The sequence below is a fragment of the Eulemur rufifrons genome, chromosome 28 (genome assembly GCF_041146395.1).
Source record: "Eulemur rufifrons isolate Redbay chromosome 28, OSU_ERuf_1, whole genome shotgun sequence".
Lineage (NCBI taxonomy): Eukaryota > Metazoa > Chordata > Mammalia > Primates > Lemuridae > Eulemur > Eulemur rufifrons.
Window position 1 is genome coordinate 63,518,664 of NC_091010.1, and position 17,216 is coordinate 63,535,879.

General features: G+C 50.9%; 1 protein-coding gene across 5 annotated transcripts in view; it reads left to right on the top strand.

The window, feature by feature from the left end:
- The first annotated feature begins 391 nt into the window (after positions 1-391).
- Positions 392-17,216, top strand: part of TACC2 (transforming acidic coiled-coil containing protein 2) — a 78,274-nt gene continuing 61,449 nt past the window's right edge. For 3 of the 5 annotated variants that reach the window (XM_069461143.1, XM_069461142.1, XM_069461145.1), the window contains exon 1: positions 6,729-7,062. In XM_069461143.1, coding sequence (XP_069317244.1) covers positions 6,995-7,062 — 68 coding nt within the window. In that variant the 5' untranslated portion in view covers positions 6,729-6,994. Of the gene's footprint in view, positions 852-6,728; positions 7,063-17,216 lie in introns of those variants that run through there. The other 2 variants (XM_069461146.1, XM_069461147.1) reach the window with 1 other exon arrangement.

Genomic DNA, 17,216 nt, shown 5'->3' on the forward strand with positions numbered 1-17,216 from the left:
ATGCATATTCTTCATTTCACACTTGACTTTTGCAAGCCCAGAGTCACTTGTTCATAGATGGTTCTGGAGGGGGCTTCTCGCGGTTCTTTGATCTTCATGTCTTCTGTGTGAAGCCACCTCCTGTCCTCATCCTGATCAGGTTTCTCTTCTTCAGTTGCTCACGGGTCTGACTCTGCCAGCTGCCATTCCCCATGGCTTCGGGGTGGGTTTGGAGCAGTTCGCTGGGATCACTGTTGTTGACTCATGACATGTTGCTGCTTCTGCCAGGCGTGCAGTTTGCTCTCTGGCTGGTGGCATTGTGTGTTTGCCCCTGCAGTCAGCAAGAGACTGACCGGCAAAGACGTGTAGAGCCAGGAGGCGTATCTGAGGGAGGACCAAGTCTGTAACAAGTGGTTGCTGTGTTGATCAGCACAGTCCTAATGCTGCCCTTTGTTCCCTGCTCTGTAACCTTGTAATTGTGGAAACCCGGGTGGTGAGGACCCTCAGTGCAGAGTGGGGCAACTAGAAATTCATCTCCTGAGAACTTTGTGGTTTTCTGATTTGTTGATTGCTGGGGGAGCTCAGTAGCTCCTGCTGGGCTTGCTGAAGTAGCTATGTGGAGTAGAATATTGCATTTGTGGAAGGGTATCGTTGAAGGCACTGGCCACCACGTGCACGTAGGCATCCGGCAAAGAGCCCTGGAGAGAGCATGTGTAGAATGTCAGTCTCAAGAAAAACTGGTCATCCTGGAATTTTTTTTTTAATCTGCTGGATTTTATGAATTGTGTGACTGATAATGGTTGTTGCCCTTTTTGCTTTGGCTGTTGGAAAGCTAAGAGCCAGACTTTCAGCCTACTCCAACAAGGACTTAGGTAAGTACTTCTAGGCTAACCTTACCCGCTCTGGCTTTTATCCACCGTTTCTACCTGTATTTCCATTTGTTCTCTTGAATTGCAAGTTCAAATCCTTCTTGACATTAGGTAGGATATATTTTCTAAAAAGTTACCTCTCGAGTGTTTCTACCATTTCCATCTCAAAAGAGTCTAATTAATTTGGTAAAGAAAGAAGGATTTTGAGGATCGAACTGAGTCTTGTTGAACATGATATTTGTGTTACTGATTTCTTTTTCATATGGGATGAAACTTCTCAACACTAACTTAACTTTTGCATAGCCCTGGGCTTTTCAGAGCCTGCCTGCCTGCTGGCCTGCCTGCCTGCCTTCCTTTCTTCCTTCCTATAGGAATCAAAGATTAAAAATATGTCCTAAATTCTTAATTTTAAAATAAAAGCGAGTCTCATCTCTCTTTATTGGCTTTTTTTCTAGCACACTTTGGGTTACCTTCCTGGGTCTAATACTAAAATCCCCAATCTTCAGCTTCTATTAGAACTGAATTGAAAGGATTTCTCCCTCATGAAGAGTAGTCTTTGGAGCTGTCCTTGGTTAAGAAGAACTTGAAAGTCTCGTGTGTAAATATGGTGAAGGTAATAAGGAAGAGATGTAATAGATCAGTCCTTTCTAAGGAAGAGAACCTTCTGGAAAAGATGGGGCTTCACCTGAGTTTGTGCTTCAGCCCAAGAAAACCACTCAGACTTCCAAGGGTGAGCATGTGAAATTTAGTGCTGGCATGTAAAAATTAACAGAAAACCTGTGACCCTGGAAATAAAGGAACTTGATGATCTTCTACCTTGTCTCTATTCATCATAAGACTGACGACTTTTTTTTCTTTTTGAGACAGAGTCTCACTCTGTCACCTGGGATAGAGTGCCGTGGCATCAGCCTAGCTCACAGCAACCTCAAACTCCTGGGCTCAAGCAATCCTCCTGCCTCAGCCTCCCGAATAGCTGGGATTACAGACGGCCACCATGCCCGGCTAATTTTTTTTTTTTTTTCTATTTTTTAGTTGCCTGGCTAATTTTTTCTATTTTTTTTTTTCTTTTCCTTTTTTTTTTTTTTTTAGTAGAGACAGAGGTCTTGCTCTTGCTCAGGCTGGTCTCAAACTGAGCTCAAGGGATCTTCCCGCCTCAGCCTCCCAGAGTGCTAGGATTACAGGTGTGAGCCACCATGCCTGCCCCGACTGAGGACTTTTGCCAGGACCTTTTCCCATGTCCTCTGAGGCTCACGCAGCATGTGTTTGTGGGGTTCTGTCTGTGTGTAGGGTGTACTGCATAGCTGGAGAGCAGAGACAGCAGACACAGACATACAGATACTCTGGGACTCTTAACAAGGCAAGAAAACACCAAGGCATAAATCTGCCGGCGGTTGAGAAAATGGGAAGGGAGAAGTCTGTGGGCTGGGCGTGGAGCACACCCGTCCCAGGAGCTGGCTGGGGGCCGGGACTGGATGCCAGGTGGAATTGAGAGAGATGAAGGTGTGCAGGGGATGCCTCCTCAGCAGTGAGGTCGCAGTGAGGACCCTGGCCCTGCTCAAACGCAGGATGGGGCAACCGAGGGGATCAAAGCCAGGAGGTAGAATTGGGACTTTTTCCTGAAGGCAGTGGACACTTTGTGACCAAGGCTGAGTGACGTGAAAGTGTGTCTCCAGAAGCCCAGGAAAGAGGATTGATCCCAGGTTTGTAACACCTGGGCAGAGAAAGCCCAGCAACGTGCCATTCTTGACCCGAAACTGGGTGTTCTCCCTGTTCGCCGGTCTGCCTGGCTGGTCGTGTCGACATGCGGGTGCTGTACTCGGTCCACACAGCTTCCTAGCTCTCAGAATTTTAGACAAAGCCGTGAGCATGTCTAGCTCAGGGCACTGCTTGGGTATTCAGACAGTGCTGGGCACAGTTGTGTGACGCTGGACGTGCAGGGCCTCGGGTGGAGGAGCAAGTAATCCCCGCAGAGCCTGGAGCCTGTCTTCAGGTCGGCTCCCTCTAGAAGATGAGGTCCCTGTGGTTTGTCCAGCCTCCCTACACTTCTGCTGCGGGATATGGGGTGGTGATGAGGGCCTGGACTTGAAGGAACAGGACCTGCCCCAGTCCCTTCTCCATCTGTGTTTACATTCTCAGCATTCTCCAGATGGGTTTTTCTGTGATCTGACCTACTTTCCTTTCTCAAATGTGCTTGGGGCTCATTAGCAGCTCAGGGGTCCACTGGCAGTGTTTGGAGAGTCTCGCTGCTATGGCAACTATAGACTTTCCAGAGGCTGGAGGCAAAGGTGGAGCCATTCAAGTTTGTTTTTCTTGGGGTGTCAGAGGTGCTTCAAACTATACTTAGTCCCTGAACCTCTGTAGGATTTAAGAGCCTGTACCACGCAGTTTACCTCTTAGTTACGGGGATTTGTCAAGTTTGCTGATTTTTCTGGTGGGTGTCAGTAAGTAACGTGCGAATAGACTCATTCTCCACTTATAGCCCAGGCCCGTAGCCTGGCCGCAGTGGTGCCACGGTAGGTGCTCAGCGCGTGTTTGAATAACTGAGGGAATGGGTGGTCGGAATGCTAACTGTGTGCATTTTAGTACTTTTAGATGAAATCTGTGCTTCCTTATTGTACACCTCTGTGACTTAACTTTTGTGGAAGGATTTGGGGGTGAGGTGAGGGAGGGAGGAAGGGGAAATTGTAAAACAGGCAGGCATGGGATGGGGGTGGTCTCTGTGTTAATAGCAGTTACGTTATTGTGGATAATTGTAAGCCAGGGGAGGCGTGTTCAGGGTGTCTGGAAGGTTTAAGCTGTGTTAAATGGCCCTGGACTGCTGTCACTTCGGCATTCCGAGGCCTGACTTGGGTAGTTTCTCTGTCTTTTCCCTTTTTGTTAGCAGTTCTTCTTGGTACTATCAATGTATCTTAAGTAGCCTGTCTTAGTTAGTTCAGGCTGCTATAACATAAATACCATAGACTGAGTGGCTTAAGTAGCAGACATTTATTTCTCACAGTTCTGGAAGCTGGAAGCCCGTGATCAGGATGCCAGCGTGGTTCGGTTCTAGGTGAGGGCTCACTTCCTGGTTTGCAGATGGCTACATCCTCACTTGGCAGAGACAGCAGTTGGGGAGATATCTTGTGTTTCTTTCTCTCTTTATATGGGCCTGATCTCATTATGAGGGGACTCTCATGACCTAATCTAATCCTAATTACCTCCCAAAGGCCCTACCTCTAAATCTACATACCATCCCACTGAGATTAGGGCTTTTCAACAGATGGGTTTTGGGGGAACACAAACGTTCACAGCCCTTTTCCTCTCTAACTATTCTCCCTCCTCATTTTTTTCTGCTTTACATTTTCTGCAAGCTAAGTTACTAGATCACCAACTTTGTTTTAAATTGTGTGTAAAATAAGCACCAAAATGTTTTAAATGAGGGTCTGAGAGGCTCTCCCATAAGCAAATTGCACAAACTAATCATACATAGGGTTTTAGTTGCATCGACTGCAATGGTACTCAAATTCTATTGGTTTCTCCCCTGGTTCCTGATCGTGTTTTTAACATCAGTGAGATCTAGAGAGGACCTGCTCTGCTGTAGTGGCATCTGTCCCATGCAGAGTGGCCTGGGCAGTCTAGAATGTGGGCCGGAAGTGAGGGTGGGGTTGTAAGGAGAGAGGAGCAGCCAGCACATGGATTTTCCAGATGATTAGTAATGCGTCACTATGGCATGACGTTTTGGTTGTTGTAGTAAAAGCACTTCATTTTAATGCCGCCTTATTTCTTTTATGGTATTATACTTAGGGGACAAAAGTTCCTTGTAAAGAAGGATCCTGGTCTGGGACATTCATAGATGGATGGTATTTAATTTAATTTTTCCAATACCCTTGCAAAGTAGATGTTTTTTCTCTTTTGCCAGCTGAGGAAACGGAGGCTCAGTATGTGTGGCTCAAGGCCACGCAGATAATGAGAGAAAAGTCAGAATTTGAACTCTGGTCTCATTCCAAAGCCCTCTCGTTATTGCAGCAAAACCCCTACGTATTAAGAGTAAGGACACTTTGGATGGTTTTGTGCTTTTACAAAAACAAAAGAAAGAAAGAAAAGAGTTGGCAGGTGAGTTCTAATTATGGTTCCTTATATTTTCCCAGTACCAGGCTTGACTGAAGGGCATTCCCTAGGTGCCCAGGGAAAGGGTCACTTTCCTCCAAATATTAATAGTCTAGGTTAGTGCTTAAAAATGTTCAGCTCCACATGGTAAGGTTCTTTGGAACCCTTGTGGCATATGGAGCCCAGGACGTCTGTTTTCTGACAGGAAAACAAATCCACAGGGTGCTGAGCATGGTGATAGGAGGAACAGGTTGCAGGATCCTTGCCACCAAACGACACCCAGCGCTGACAGTGAATGACAGCTTCCCTGGGAGGTGCTTTCCAGAGCAAGCCTTATCCTGCCACCCCTGACAGTTACCTTCCCTGCGAGATTGACATAATCAGTAGCTATTTTCATATAAATGCAAAAGTAAACCTTCTCAGTGTTTCCTGGAAATTTCATGTTGTTGCATCCTGGGACACAATTTTGATTGGCATTTTGTTTGACATTGATATTAAGTATGAACAGAGAAAAGTCAGCCCAGCTTGAAGCTTTAGAACTATCCTGACATCATGAGTAGAAATCCCAAAAGTGCCCATCCAAACATCCTTAGCCACATTTCCAGAAAACACTAGGTATATTGGAGGAGATTTTAAAATGCTTTAAACAGCTTTGTTTTTATTTAATTTTTCTTTTGGCCACAATTTAGGTACATTTTAGACTTACTGCTTCATGGGTGAAGAAATCCTGGGAAAACGTAGACGTCTTCCACTTACTCATCAGAGGTTCCATTTGGATTCCATTGTGAATCTGTGTTTGGCGCTCAGAAAGGAGCAGGAGGGGGTAGTCAGGTCTCAGGGTGTGCCCCTAAACCTCCTGCACCTATGCAGATGATGAAATCTTTCTATAATACCCTTTGCAGAGCAGGCCCAGGAGCTCCAGGCTTGAGGAATTTGGAGCCAGCCAGAAGCCAGGGATGGGGACTTGGCTACTGACAGGTGTGCATGGCTGCCTGGCAGGAGCATGGGGTTGGGCGCTGGGGGACACTCCTGCAGGCCCAGCCCTGAGACATTGCATGTCACCGAGAGCTGCCTCTTCCCTGTACAGCTTGTTGTTGCATTCGGGCCTGACTCGGGCTGCTCAGCTTGCCTGGCTTGTTTGTTTAGGGTGAGCTTTTGCACAGGGCTTGGCTCTGTGGGGAACTCATCTGGTGGCCAGAGATGGTGTTGCAGACCTGCAGGCCCTGTGTGGCTTTCTCCCGAGCTTGCCCCAACCCCCTGCAGATTGTGGGGGGCAAAGGTGGTGTCCTTGGAGGCCGGGCCGGCGCCTCCAGAGCCCGGGGCCTGAAGAAAGAGAAGCGCGCAGTGGGAAAGGGCGCACACGTCTCACAGCTTCGCTGCTGCGTCCCCACTGCAGCCCATTTACCTGTCCTCCAGCCATCCCCTGGCAGGCGGGAGAGACCATTTCCTTCTTCTAGGAGGGAAGAGCCAGCAGAGACCCCCCTACTCTTGGTGGTCAGCCCGCCCGACCACTACGCCCCTCCTTCCTGGGGCCCGGCTCCCCGCCCGCGGCTCATTTGCATCTCAAAGCCACACAATGCGGGCGGTCCCTGCGAGGCGGGAGGAGGCTGGGGCCGAGGGAGGGTCTTCGCTCGCCCCCTCCCCCAGCCTAGTTTCCGGAGCCAGCGCTGGAGCTTTGTGAAGATGCAGGCGTCTGGGCTGCTCGGTGATGATGACATCATCGTGTCACACACAGGAGCCCGCGGCCGAGGGGTTTAGGAGGAGAAGGAGAAGAGCCGATCGGACCTCACCGGCGCTCGGGCTCCCCACTCTCGGCCCCGGGCAGAGCCGCGCGCACACTTGGGCGCGCGCCGGCCACCCTCGCGCGCACACATCCGCGGCGCTCGCCCCCCGGGCCCGGGCAGCTCCTCGCCGCCGCCGCCACGGATGCCCGCAGCTGGTCCTCTCTGCAGTGCAGCAGCCCCGGCCGCCGGCCGGCCCGCCGCGGGCTCCCGGCTGGAGGATCGCGCCAGGACGCTGGCCCCGCTCGCAGCTAGCCTGCGCTCCAGGGCACAGCGACGATGGGAGGGTCGCAGTCCCTGCAGCCAGCCCCAGCCAGCGACCTGAACCAGGAGGCTTCCGAGGCAATGTAAGTGCTCCGCCCAGGCCTCCCGGAGCCCCCCAGGGAGGAGAAGCTGCCGGGCTTTGTTAGTGTCGCCTCTCCTGATTCGGGTGCCCCTGCGGGCCTGGGGTTCTTGGCAGCCTTGCAGGGCTTTACCTGGTGGCTGCTCTTTCTAGCATTTTGTGCCCCCTCTGGGATGAGCATCTGGCAGCCGCAAGATACTGGTGTAGACGGAAATGATTCCCTGGAATTTGGTTTTGGTTGTTCAGCTGCGGATGCATGGCTGGGGGCTTCCTGGGCCATCGGCATCTTTCCTCTGCACGCCCGGCACAGTGGTATTTCCTGCAAGGGAACAGCCGGCGTCAAAGGCGGCCTCCTCCCAGGAAGAACCCATGAGTGTGGCAGCACCATGCCCACGGAGACAGACCAGTATACGGGCAGCCACTCGCGCGGCTGGGCAGATGGCGTGGAGTGCACTGGTGGATGTTCAGTCCGGTTAGCCTAAGCATCACCCATGTACTCACTCCCTGGTGAACACTGGAGGACGAGGCCCTTGCTATTATTAGTAAAAACAGCCGAACAGTCTTGTCATTGGTCGAGGCAGTACTTGACTGTGCATCGATCCAGGAACCCGATCTTTTCTCTAAACCACAGAGCTAATGTGCTCAGAAGTGGCCTTTATGCTGGATGAGTGTTTATTAGAACTGCCGTTTCTGTTATGGTCGGCTCCATTACCTACCCAGGCATGTTTGGAGGATGGTGCTTGTTGAATAGGTCTGCCTGCTGGGTCGCATTTCAGCAAGGCAGGCTTGTATCCAAAGTGAACCTCTCAGCCCTCCTTGCTCCCCTTTTCCAAAGAGAAGAATGCATTTCAGAGAAGAGTATTTCCTGGGAACTTGGGGGTGGGGTCAGGTGGTAAGGCTGTGTGTTCTTAAGAGTCATTGATGTGTAGATTAAAAGATTGTAGGGGTTGGTGTGTGTGGGAGGGTTAGGGCCCCATGCCAGGCTTTCTCCCTGGTCCCCACACCTGGGCTTCAGTGAGGAGCTGGCTCCGTTTGGTGATGTCATGCCAGGCTGAACCTCATGGTTTTCCAAGCTCCGGCTCTTTAGCAAGGAATCATTGTTTGGGGCAAATGTGTACCCGTCATTTGTCTTCATCCCTGTGGCTCGAGAAAGCATCGTCTTACAATGGAGGCGCATCGTGTTTGAGGGTTTTTTTTTTTAATGCCACACACCTTGCACTGTGCCTGCCCTGTTTCTTTTTGTGGAGTGTTGCTAGGTGCACGGAAATACACCTCGAGCCTAGGCAGAAAAGTACAGTTTAACCCAATTTTTGAAAGCTTCTAAACTGGAAATTAGTTAATCAGTGACAGGCGCTTAGCTGGCTATCACAGCTTAGACCTACCAAAGAGCTTAGGAGACAGAAATGTGACTGTATGTTTGGAAAATGTGCTTCCCAGCCATTGGAAATGCAGCTCGCCAGCCCCTGCCATCCCGCCCTCTTTGCCAGTTGAGTTGGTAAATGATCAGTGTTCTGCTGGCTGAGCTCTGAGTTTGGAGCGCTTCCGTTAGGTAGATGTGCCTTTTTGGATAAGATCCCTTAAGGTTATGCCCTATGGAGATAGTGATATTTAAGTAAAATTTCAGGTTGAATAACCACATTGTGATGGAAGCAGCTTATCAAATATTTTCATGGTCGAGTTGGTCCATATGCACCCGCCTGAGGCTTCTCTCCCTAGAACTGTCTGAAATATCTCTAAATATAGATCTTTAAGATAGTATATTTGCCTGTTCACAGAATCCCACTGTCCAGCTTCTAACAATTTTGTTCTAAAGATGGAGAGAGGAAATGTTTGGCGCTAGTGCCGTGGCTAGCATCTGCCCTCTTCAAAACCCATGTCTGCTGTTTGAGTAACTAGGGCTTGTTTCTCTACTACAGATGTGCTCTTTTCCAGTCTTGAGGCTTAAAAAAAAAATGTATGTAGAGAGCTCCTTCTTTTCTGCATGGGCATAAGTCTTTTATGATAGTACGTATTTCCATGCACCTAAGAATGCATGCATGTGAATAATACACGAAACAGGGTTGGGGTCCATGGCAGGAAAGAGCTTCTGTTGTAAGATGATGCTGTCAGGGCTGCTGACGGAGAGGAACACAGGGTGCACACCTGCCCCAAGTTATAGCCCGTGATAACTGGAACCTAGAGAGAATGTTTCTCTTGTTCTCTGGTTGTTTCCTGTGAGAGGTTGGCTTAAGGAGGGCCGGAGCATAAGAGTGGACTGGAAGTGACTGAGGGATTTATTTCTTTATGTTAGTTTTAGGATTTCATTCCTTCAGACTGCTGGTTTGGGGGAGCCTCTGGGCAGCTTTTGTAGCCCCAGCTGACAGCTTCATTCTGTGCAGAAGTGCAGCGGGGTGGGGAGAGAGGGCCATTTGTAGTCCTGTGCCTTCCCTTTTGAACAACTCTTGAAGCACCAAGACTGGAGCAGCAGGAAGGCATGTGGGATTGGGGGTTGAGGCTGGGGGATGAAGGTTCAAGCAGTGACCAATCCCTTGCTACTCCCAGGGTGGTCCACATTCCAGCATCAACTTCCTCTGGGGGCTTGTTAGAAATGCAGAGTCGCAGGCCCCACCGCAGACTGGCCGAATCAGAATCCCCATTTTAACCAGGGACTTGTAAAGACGCCCGGGTGATTTGCAGGCATGTCAGAGTTCGAGAAGCCCTGAGCTGGTTAAGTCTCCTCACCATTCCTGGTCCATGACAAACAGCCGGCCACCTCTCTGGGAAGAAAGTTCTCTAGTAAGGGTGGCCATTGTTTCCAGGTAGAGAATGGGGAGCCGGGAGGGGGAGAGCTCTGCACAGAGGGTACTTACCTCTCAGCGTGGCCAGTGGGAATCCGAGAGGGCGGAAGCCCCTGAGTGACTATGGTCTGCGTCTATCGATTAGTCCTGCTGTTCATCCCTTCCTTCCACAGTAGCCCCTTGTGGCGTGGCTTCTGCTAAGCGAGGCAGCTTGAGTACTTTGTTCTTTGTGTAGATGGAGACCCCCGTTGCAGGGGCTCCCTCAGCTTCCTCCACATCCCCACATCTTAGCCACTGAGCGCCTACGCTGGGGGGTGGCTGTTATCGTCTGACAGCAAAAGTGGCGGTTCTGGTGGGACTGCTGCCCCACGCTCAGAGAGCACATGCCTTAGTTCTGGAAAACAGATCACAGATACGGAAACCCATGCCTCTGTGGACCCGTGAGGGCCAAAATAGAAGGGACAGGATGGATGGGAGAGCAATGAGGCAGACAGCAACAGGAGATGCCTTTTGGTTGATGACACAGGAGAGGGAAGGGGACAGACAGTGGCAAACCCAGAGTGGAGGTTTCACAGTCCGGTGGCTAAGAGAAAGAAGTGGCATTAGCTGAGATGATAAAACGGGATTTGGAGCTAGTTTGGGGAAAGTTGATGAGTTTGGGCCAGGATTGGAGAACAAGGTGGTGGGATCAGCTGCAGCTAGAGAGTGGCCAGGTCACGAGAGAGATTTTGGGCACCACCTCACTAGGTGGAGTGGCTTGGAGCTCTCCAGGCATCTGTGGTCACAGATCAGAAAGTGGGGTTATGATGCCTTCCATCGGCTGTGGTTCCTGACGCTGTCTTTTGGAGCTACTGAGATGGTGTGATGACTCCGATCTTGCCCCACTGCCTCACAGCGTTTTTCAGAGGTGAGATGTCACATCTGTAAAGACTGTGAGAAAGTAAAAGCACCAGAGAGCTGCTGAAGTGGGGGCACCCTGTGCCAGAGAATGGCCAGCCTCTCAGTGGCTCAGGAAGCCAGAAAGGGCCGCTGGGGCTCCTAGCAGGGATCTCTTTAGTCCTCACTAGATCCTTTTCAAAACCTTGTTTCTGGAGATGACCCTTGGCTAAGTCATTTAGCTTCAATGACAGTTCCTAATGTGGGCTGCAGCCAGTTTCTGAGTTCCTGGATGCAGATTTTACTTTGGATATTATTGTTGGACAGAATTAGAGTTTTTTTCCCTTCCTAAAACTGAACGAATAAGCTGCAAAGTTATCTGTAGAGCGGGAGGAGGGGCTCGAGTCCCAAAGGATCCTCTTGGGTGCATTTTCCACTGCCGTCGTTCCTGGATGTCTCCAGCATGGTCCCATGGCCCTGTGCCGTGTCCCCAAGGATTCTGGCCCTTCACTGTCTTCTCTAAGGTGGGCTGAAGGCAAATACATTCTGAGGCCCTCCAGGTAGCTGTCAGTTGTCCATGGGGTACTACGCCTGGGGCAGGGTGCCCCTCTGAGGGTAGCAGCTAGGATTCAGATATCCATTGAGTGTGGCTCTGCAGGTGAGCATCACATCAAGGTCAGTGGATTCTGGGTCCCCTTCCTCATCGACTCTCCCATCCCCATCCCTGTGTTTCTTTCCACTGTCTATAGCCTGTTTCTGTGGCTATATTTTTGGTTGCCTAGGAAACCATTTTAACCTGAAATATGATTGGCTGCTCTTGCCAGATGGATTACCCAAGCTAGTGCAGCGTTCTGGGGTAAGCAAAGGATGTTGAACAATTCCATCCTTTTCCCTTAAGATTAACGATGAGGACTTGGGCATTGTGAACAATTGTTCCGTGAAAACCAATTGTTTATGGACTGATGCTTTTGTTTCAGGTTGGACAAGGGTCTAGGGAGACTGGTGGACCACAGAGAACTGAGTCAGAACTGCTTACACACCTCCGTTCTGCTTTGAAGCGGTAGCTGGGTGACATTGGTTCTGCTTATATTTACAAATTCTCTTTAGCAGTTGTTTCTGGAGAAGAGGTGTATGCTGTTTCTTGTTGCCAAATGTGGACACAGAGCTGGATGCTGCAGTGTCAAAGCCAGAAGTGAAACGCTCTTCCCCTTAGCCTTGCTGGGTAGCCTTGGATTCAACAGAAACTCCTGTGGGCCATGTCTGTGCCAGGATTTTTCATTACAGAAATATCACATCCATTAATCCTGCGAGGCCGGCAAATTTTATAGATAAGGAAGCTGAGTCTGCTGGATGGTTTAAGTCAAGGGGTCAGCAAACTCTTTCTGTAGAGGATCAGGTAGTAAACATTTTAGTCTTTACAGGCCATCTGGTCTTTCTGCAACAATTCAGTTCAACTGTTACAGCGCAAAAGCAGCATAGACAATATGTAAATCAATGTTCCAATGAGAGTGTATTTACAAAAACAGGCAGCGGGTTGTGATTTGCAGACCCTGGTTGTACGGATGGTCGGTGCAGGGCTCAGACCTGTGTCCCCACCCTTATGACCTCAAGGCCATCTACCAGCATAGGAGAGCCCTCAGCCTGGGCAACAACCTTCTTTGTTTCTCTGTTCTCACTCTCTAAGATGTCTCGTTTGTGCTCATGGATTTAAATAACATCAGGAACTGGTGATGCCCCACTTTATATCCTTGCCTCTCATCTGAGCATCGTACTTACCCAGCTGTTTATATCATAGCTCCTCTTGGATTGCTCGTGGGTAGCTCAGGCTTAACATGTCCAAGGTAGACCTCTGGTGACCATCCTCCTCTCGAAAACACAACCAAAACAAATGTACATTCTCCCGAACTCAGCCCCACTCCCAACCTCATCATCTCAGCACTGTGGCCCCTCATTCACCCCATGCTAAAACCAGAAACCTGATAGTCAAGGCTGTCTTCACCTTCCCCCTTGTTAACAGCAAGTGTTACAGTGGGTGGTCCCGAGGACAAACCGAGTGGCACACGGAGAGTCGAGCGGCACACGGAGAGTCGGAGAATCAAGGTTTATTTGCCGGCGGGCTCAGAGGGGTCTTGCCACCAAATTCTGAGCCCCGTCTATGCAATTTTTCCCACTTTTATTAAGTTGAGGTGGTCCGAGGGTTGGGGTCTCAGGTGACTAATGCCTGCCAGGTAATAGGTTAGTTGATGTGTCAGGTATAGGTTAGTATTATGTTGCTGTACCAGCTAATAGGTTTAGTGTTATGCTGATGAACCAGGTAATAGATCAGTTGATGGGCCAGGTGTTAAGTTAGTATTATGCTGATGCGGGTCTTCCCTGAGGGGTGGGGTCTCAGGTGGCTGGTGTGCTAGTAATAGATGGGGGTTTTCCTTATCACCCTTGCCTCCCTTCTTCATAGAACAGTCCAGGTCCTGGGTCTTCCCACTGCTTTTAGTCTAAAGCTGAAACCCCTTGCCACGGCCTCCAAGGAAGGCCCTGCCAGTCAGGCTCCTGCCCCTGCTCCCCTTGCCTGGTGGTCTCTGCTGAGTCTGGGCTGTCATTGCTTTGAACCCCACCACTCTCCTACACTCCCTCAGCGGGCAGCTCTGTCCCTTTCCTGGGCTGGTCTCTCTTCCTGCCTTTATTGCTCCTTGGTCAGACCAGGCCACTGCTCCAAGCACTGCAGGGTTTGTGAGGAGGCTGATGTGGGACTTTGAGCAATAAATTACCTTTGTTCCTGAGCTCTTAGCCCTTACAAAGGAAAACAGCCCCTGGGACCTGGTAGGTGGGCCTTCTGTACAATGCGTCCCCAGGGCTGCAAGAAATGACCTGTTGAGGTTGAGGTGGTGGACGTCCTGCAGGTTTCAGTGCCTGCCAGCCCTCTTTATCTAGAAGGGCTCGTTTCCTCTGGGTTTGCTGCTTTTGCCTTTTCCTCTGCTTTCTCCTTAAATGGAAGTGGGCACAGCTCTTCTTGCCTGAAGCAGCAGCAGCCTCTGGCTCTGGGCAGAGCTGTGGGGGCCATGGCGGCTGGGGGGCTCTGTCCAGAGTTTCCTGGAGCTCTGCCGACAGCTCCCAGTAGCTCCATGTCCTTCTGGGGCCCAGAGCTCAGGCCAACTGCTGAGCCGGGTTTCCCATTGACATTCCAGCTTCACTTACGCCAAGGTGTTGGGAGCTCCAGAGCCTGAGCATTTTAGAACTGGAAACATAAGGATCTTAGAAATCGCAGAGGGGTTTTTCTAAACAGAAATTTGTTTTAAATTCCAGAAGCACATCATTTGTAGAATATCCCTTAGGCTTTTCCTGCGGGTCATTACTCAAAGTGATTCAGGTAGTCATTTTAATCTTTTCCCTTTAACTTTCAGTTTGCTAAAAAAATACATATTTTTAGATGGACTATATCATTTGGTAAACTTAAATCAGAGGCATCCTTCCAGGCAGTCAAATAGCTTAGATTGCAGATTCTTTCTCCCATGAAGAAGTGGCGTGGATAGTTTATTTGGGGATAAATGACCCATCTTGGGCCCCTGGGCCAGGCCCTCCCTTCAGTCTTAGCTTGTGTCTTTGCCTAAAGTATCTTTTTCTTTTCTGGCTCCTTCTGTCTCCTTAGGGATGTTCTTGAGGTCAGTTCCAAGGGAGGTGGGCGTTTCCTCTGTTCATTCCACATGGAACATGGCGGCGGACCTCGCCAGAGAAGGCTGATCCCTCCTGAGGTCTGGCAAGCCCAGAGGTGGCTGGACAAACTCGTGACCTTTCAGTGCCTGACACCTGTTGGGACTCACCTGAGTTAAAACCACTCAAGGCCACGGAGATGTGACCAGTGACTCCCGGAGTCTAAATTTCATGTTCTGGCTCCATGGCCACAGCAGGCCACGTGGTCTAGGGTGAAGCTTGGCATTTAGAAAACACATGGGCTGCTGTCTGTCCCCTGCTGGGGAGAAAACCATGCAGGCCGGGAGCATCACAGAGCCGCCAGCCTGTTTGCTGCTGCCCACCGGGGGGAGCCGTGTTTTCGGCAGCCCCGCTGTGCAGGCAACGCCTTCCGTGGCTCGGGGCTCAGGGGGCTCAGGGGGCTCAGGGCTCGGGTCTCTGGAACGTGGGAAGCAGCCACATCCAGGGCCCCGGCCTCCGGAGCTGCTCCTCTCGGCCATTCATCAGGCCCCGATGGAATTGCTAATTGTTCATTGTTCTACATGAAAGGGAGGCGCCTGGAGGGGTCTAGAAGTATTTTCCCTCTAGGAAAGGCAGGAGAGGCTGGCTTTACTTTAGGGAAAACATCTGCACACATTTAGGTCATGCGTGGAATTTCCCAGCTGAACCTCCTTCAGAAGGGATCCTGTGACTGTGCGTTTCCTTGAACGAATGGCCCCAGTGGCCCCACGACGCTCTCCTGGGGGGAGTGAGGACCATCTGGGTCACAGCAGCAGTCTCTGGGGGAGGAGGAAAAGGCAAAAGTGCACAAGGCGAGAAGGAGAGGCAGCTGGGGGTGGGTGTGAGGCCGGGGTCCCTGTGGCGGTCCAGCCTGTGCTGGTGAGCGCTGAGTTTGGACTCCTAAACCAGTGACTGGCGGAGTTTGTGTGCCCTAAGCAGGGAGGTCTTGTGACCAGCAGCCCGGGGTCTAAAAAGGCGTTTCCAGGCAGAGCTGTACCTGGAACATGCCTTCCTCACAGATGGGCTTTGCCTGTGGCCTCAGCAAGGCACCTTTGGTTGCGAGTAGAAAAAAAATAACTCAATGTTAAAAAGAGGGATTATGTTTCCTGTGACTCACAGTGGGATTTGTACAGGGGTTATCACCAGGATGGCTTTAGAAAAATGGACACTCTTGTCCAAAAAAACCACTGGAAAATGTAAAGCATCAGAATTTGTGGCTTTTAGAATGACCACCTTTGATCTATAAGCTGGCTTAGTCCTGGGGCATTTTGGGCCGAGTTATCTTCTCTGTAACCTGTCCTGACCTCTGACGGCGTCCCGCTGCTGGGGGACTTTGTGCCTCAGCCTGGGTGCTGCCTGCAGGGACCCAGAGCCAGGCTGGGGGGTGAGGACCCTGAGGGAAGAGCCAGGCTCGGGGCCCTGGTCCTTGGCTTGGTGTCCCCTGCCCTAACTGGAGGGCCACGGGTAGCAACATGCTCCCGGGACAACTCCCAGATTTGACACCTATAGTGAGCATCTTCAGGTGCCAGGGCAGAGCTTGAGAGATGTGACGAGAGGCACAGGGCCAGTTGAGGGGCCAGAGTGTGGTCCTGCGTGGCACTGTTTGCCCAGGCGCCTCGCTGCTGGTGGCTCTGGGGTCAGCAGGAAGACGCAGGGCAGAGCGGGAAAGAGAGCTCCACAGGTGGTGGCTCCGCCTGCTGCCCGCTCAGTGCTGAGAAGCAGGACTGCCAAACCAGAGTCTTCCTTCTCGATGTCCATCCTGTCCAACTGCTCAGGCAGCAGAGGAAGGAAGAGTGGATCCGAGTCCACCATGGAGCACACGCCATGAACACTGACCACCCCCTCTCTGGGGCATGGCCTTACCCTCTGGCTGGATGCAGAGTGGTCCAGGAGTCTCTCCAAGACCGTGGTCCAGCAGCCACCTGCCCCTGTAGACTGGCGGAGGGCTGTGCTGAGCTGAGGCTGCGGCCTGCAGAGCTCTCTGTCTCTGCCGCTATCTCCCAGGGTGGGCCTGTCCTGTTGCCGTGGTTGTGCTCGTGGACTCAGTGGACTGTTGAGTGTTCTTTCTCCTGACTGGAGGTTCTGTTTCCTTTTTGTCTTTCCAATGGGTGTGATTGTCAGTCCGTCTCTGTGACCTGCACGTTTTACCTGGCCCAGCAATGCAGGTGGCCTGGAGGTGAGGGTGCCTGGACTGACCTGGTGCTCCCGAGTTAAAGAGGGGAGAGTCTGCCCAGATCAGTCCTAACTGGCCGCCTCCACTGTTAAGAACAATGCAAAGCTCAGCAATCCCTCCTCGGAAAGCAGCTACCGGACAGCAGCACTGGCTCTGCCAGGCCCGCCCCTGGTTCCTGGGCACGGGGCAGGGCCCGCTGACTCTGTGACTTGGCACCATGGGCATTTGGGGCCTCAGTTATGACATCCATGAAATGGGGTTAACAACCCACCCCCTCTCTGTTGTTGAAGGGTCCCACAGATAAGAAGGGAATGCAGAGGGTATCTGGGCACCCAGGAGAAGAAATGATGGATGGATTCATGAAATGCCATGCTCAGTTTTCTAAAGTGACAAAAATTCCATTGTAGAATGGCTAAATCAAGCTAATTAACATGTGTTACCCCACCTACTTTTTGTGTGTTGAGAACACTTAAAATCTACTGTCTTAGCAATTTTCAAGTATACAGTATGTTGTTATTAACTATACATAGTTACCGAGTTGTACAGTAGATCTCTTGAACTAATTCCCACTAACTGAAATTTTATATCCTTTGACCAACATCTCCTCCCACCCCTCAGCCCTGGTAACCACCGTTGTTCTACTCTTTG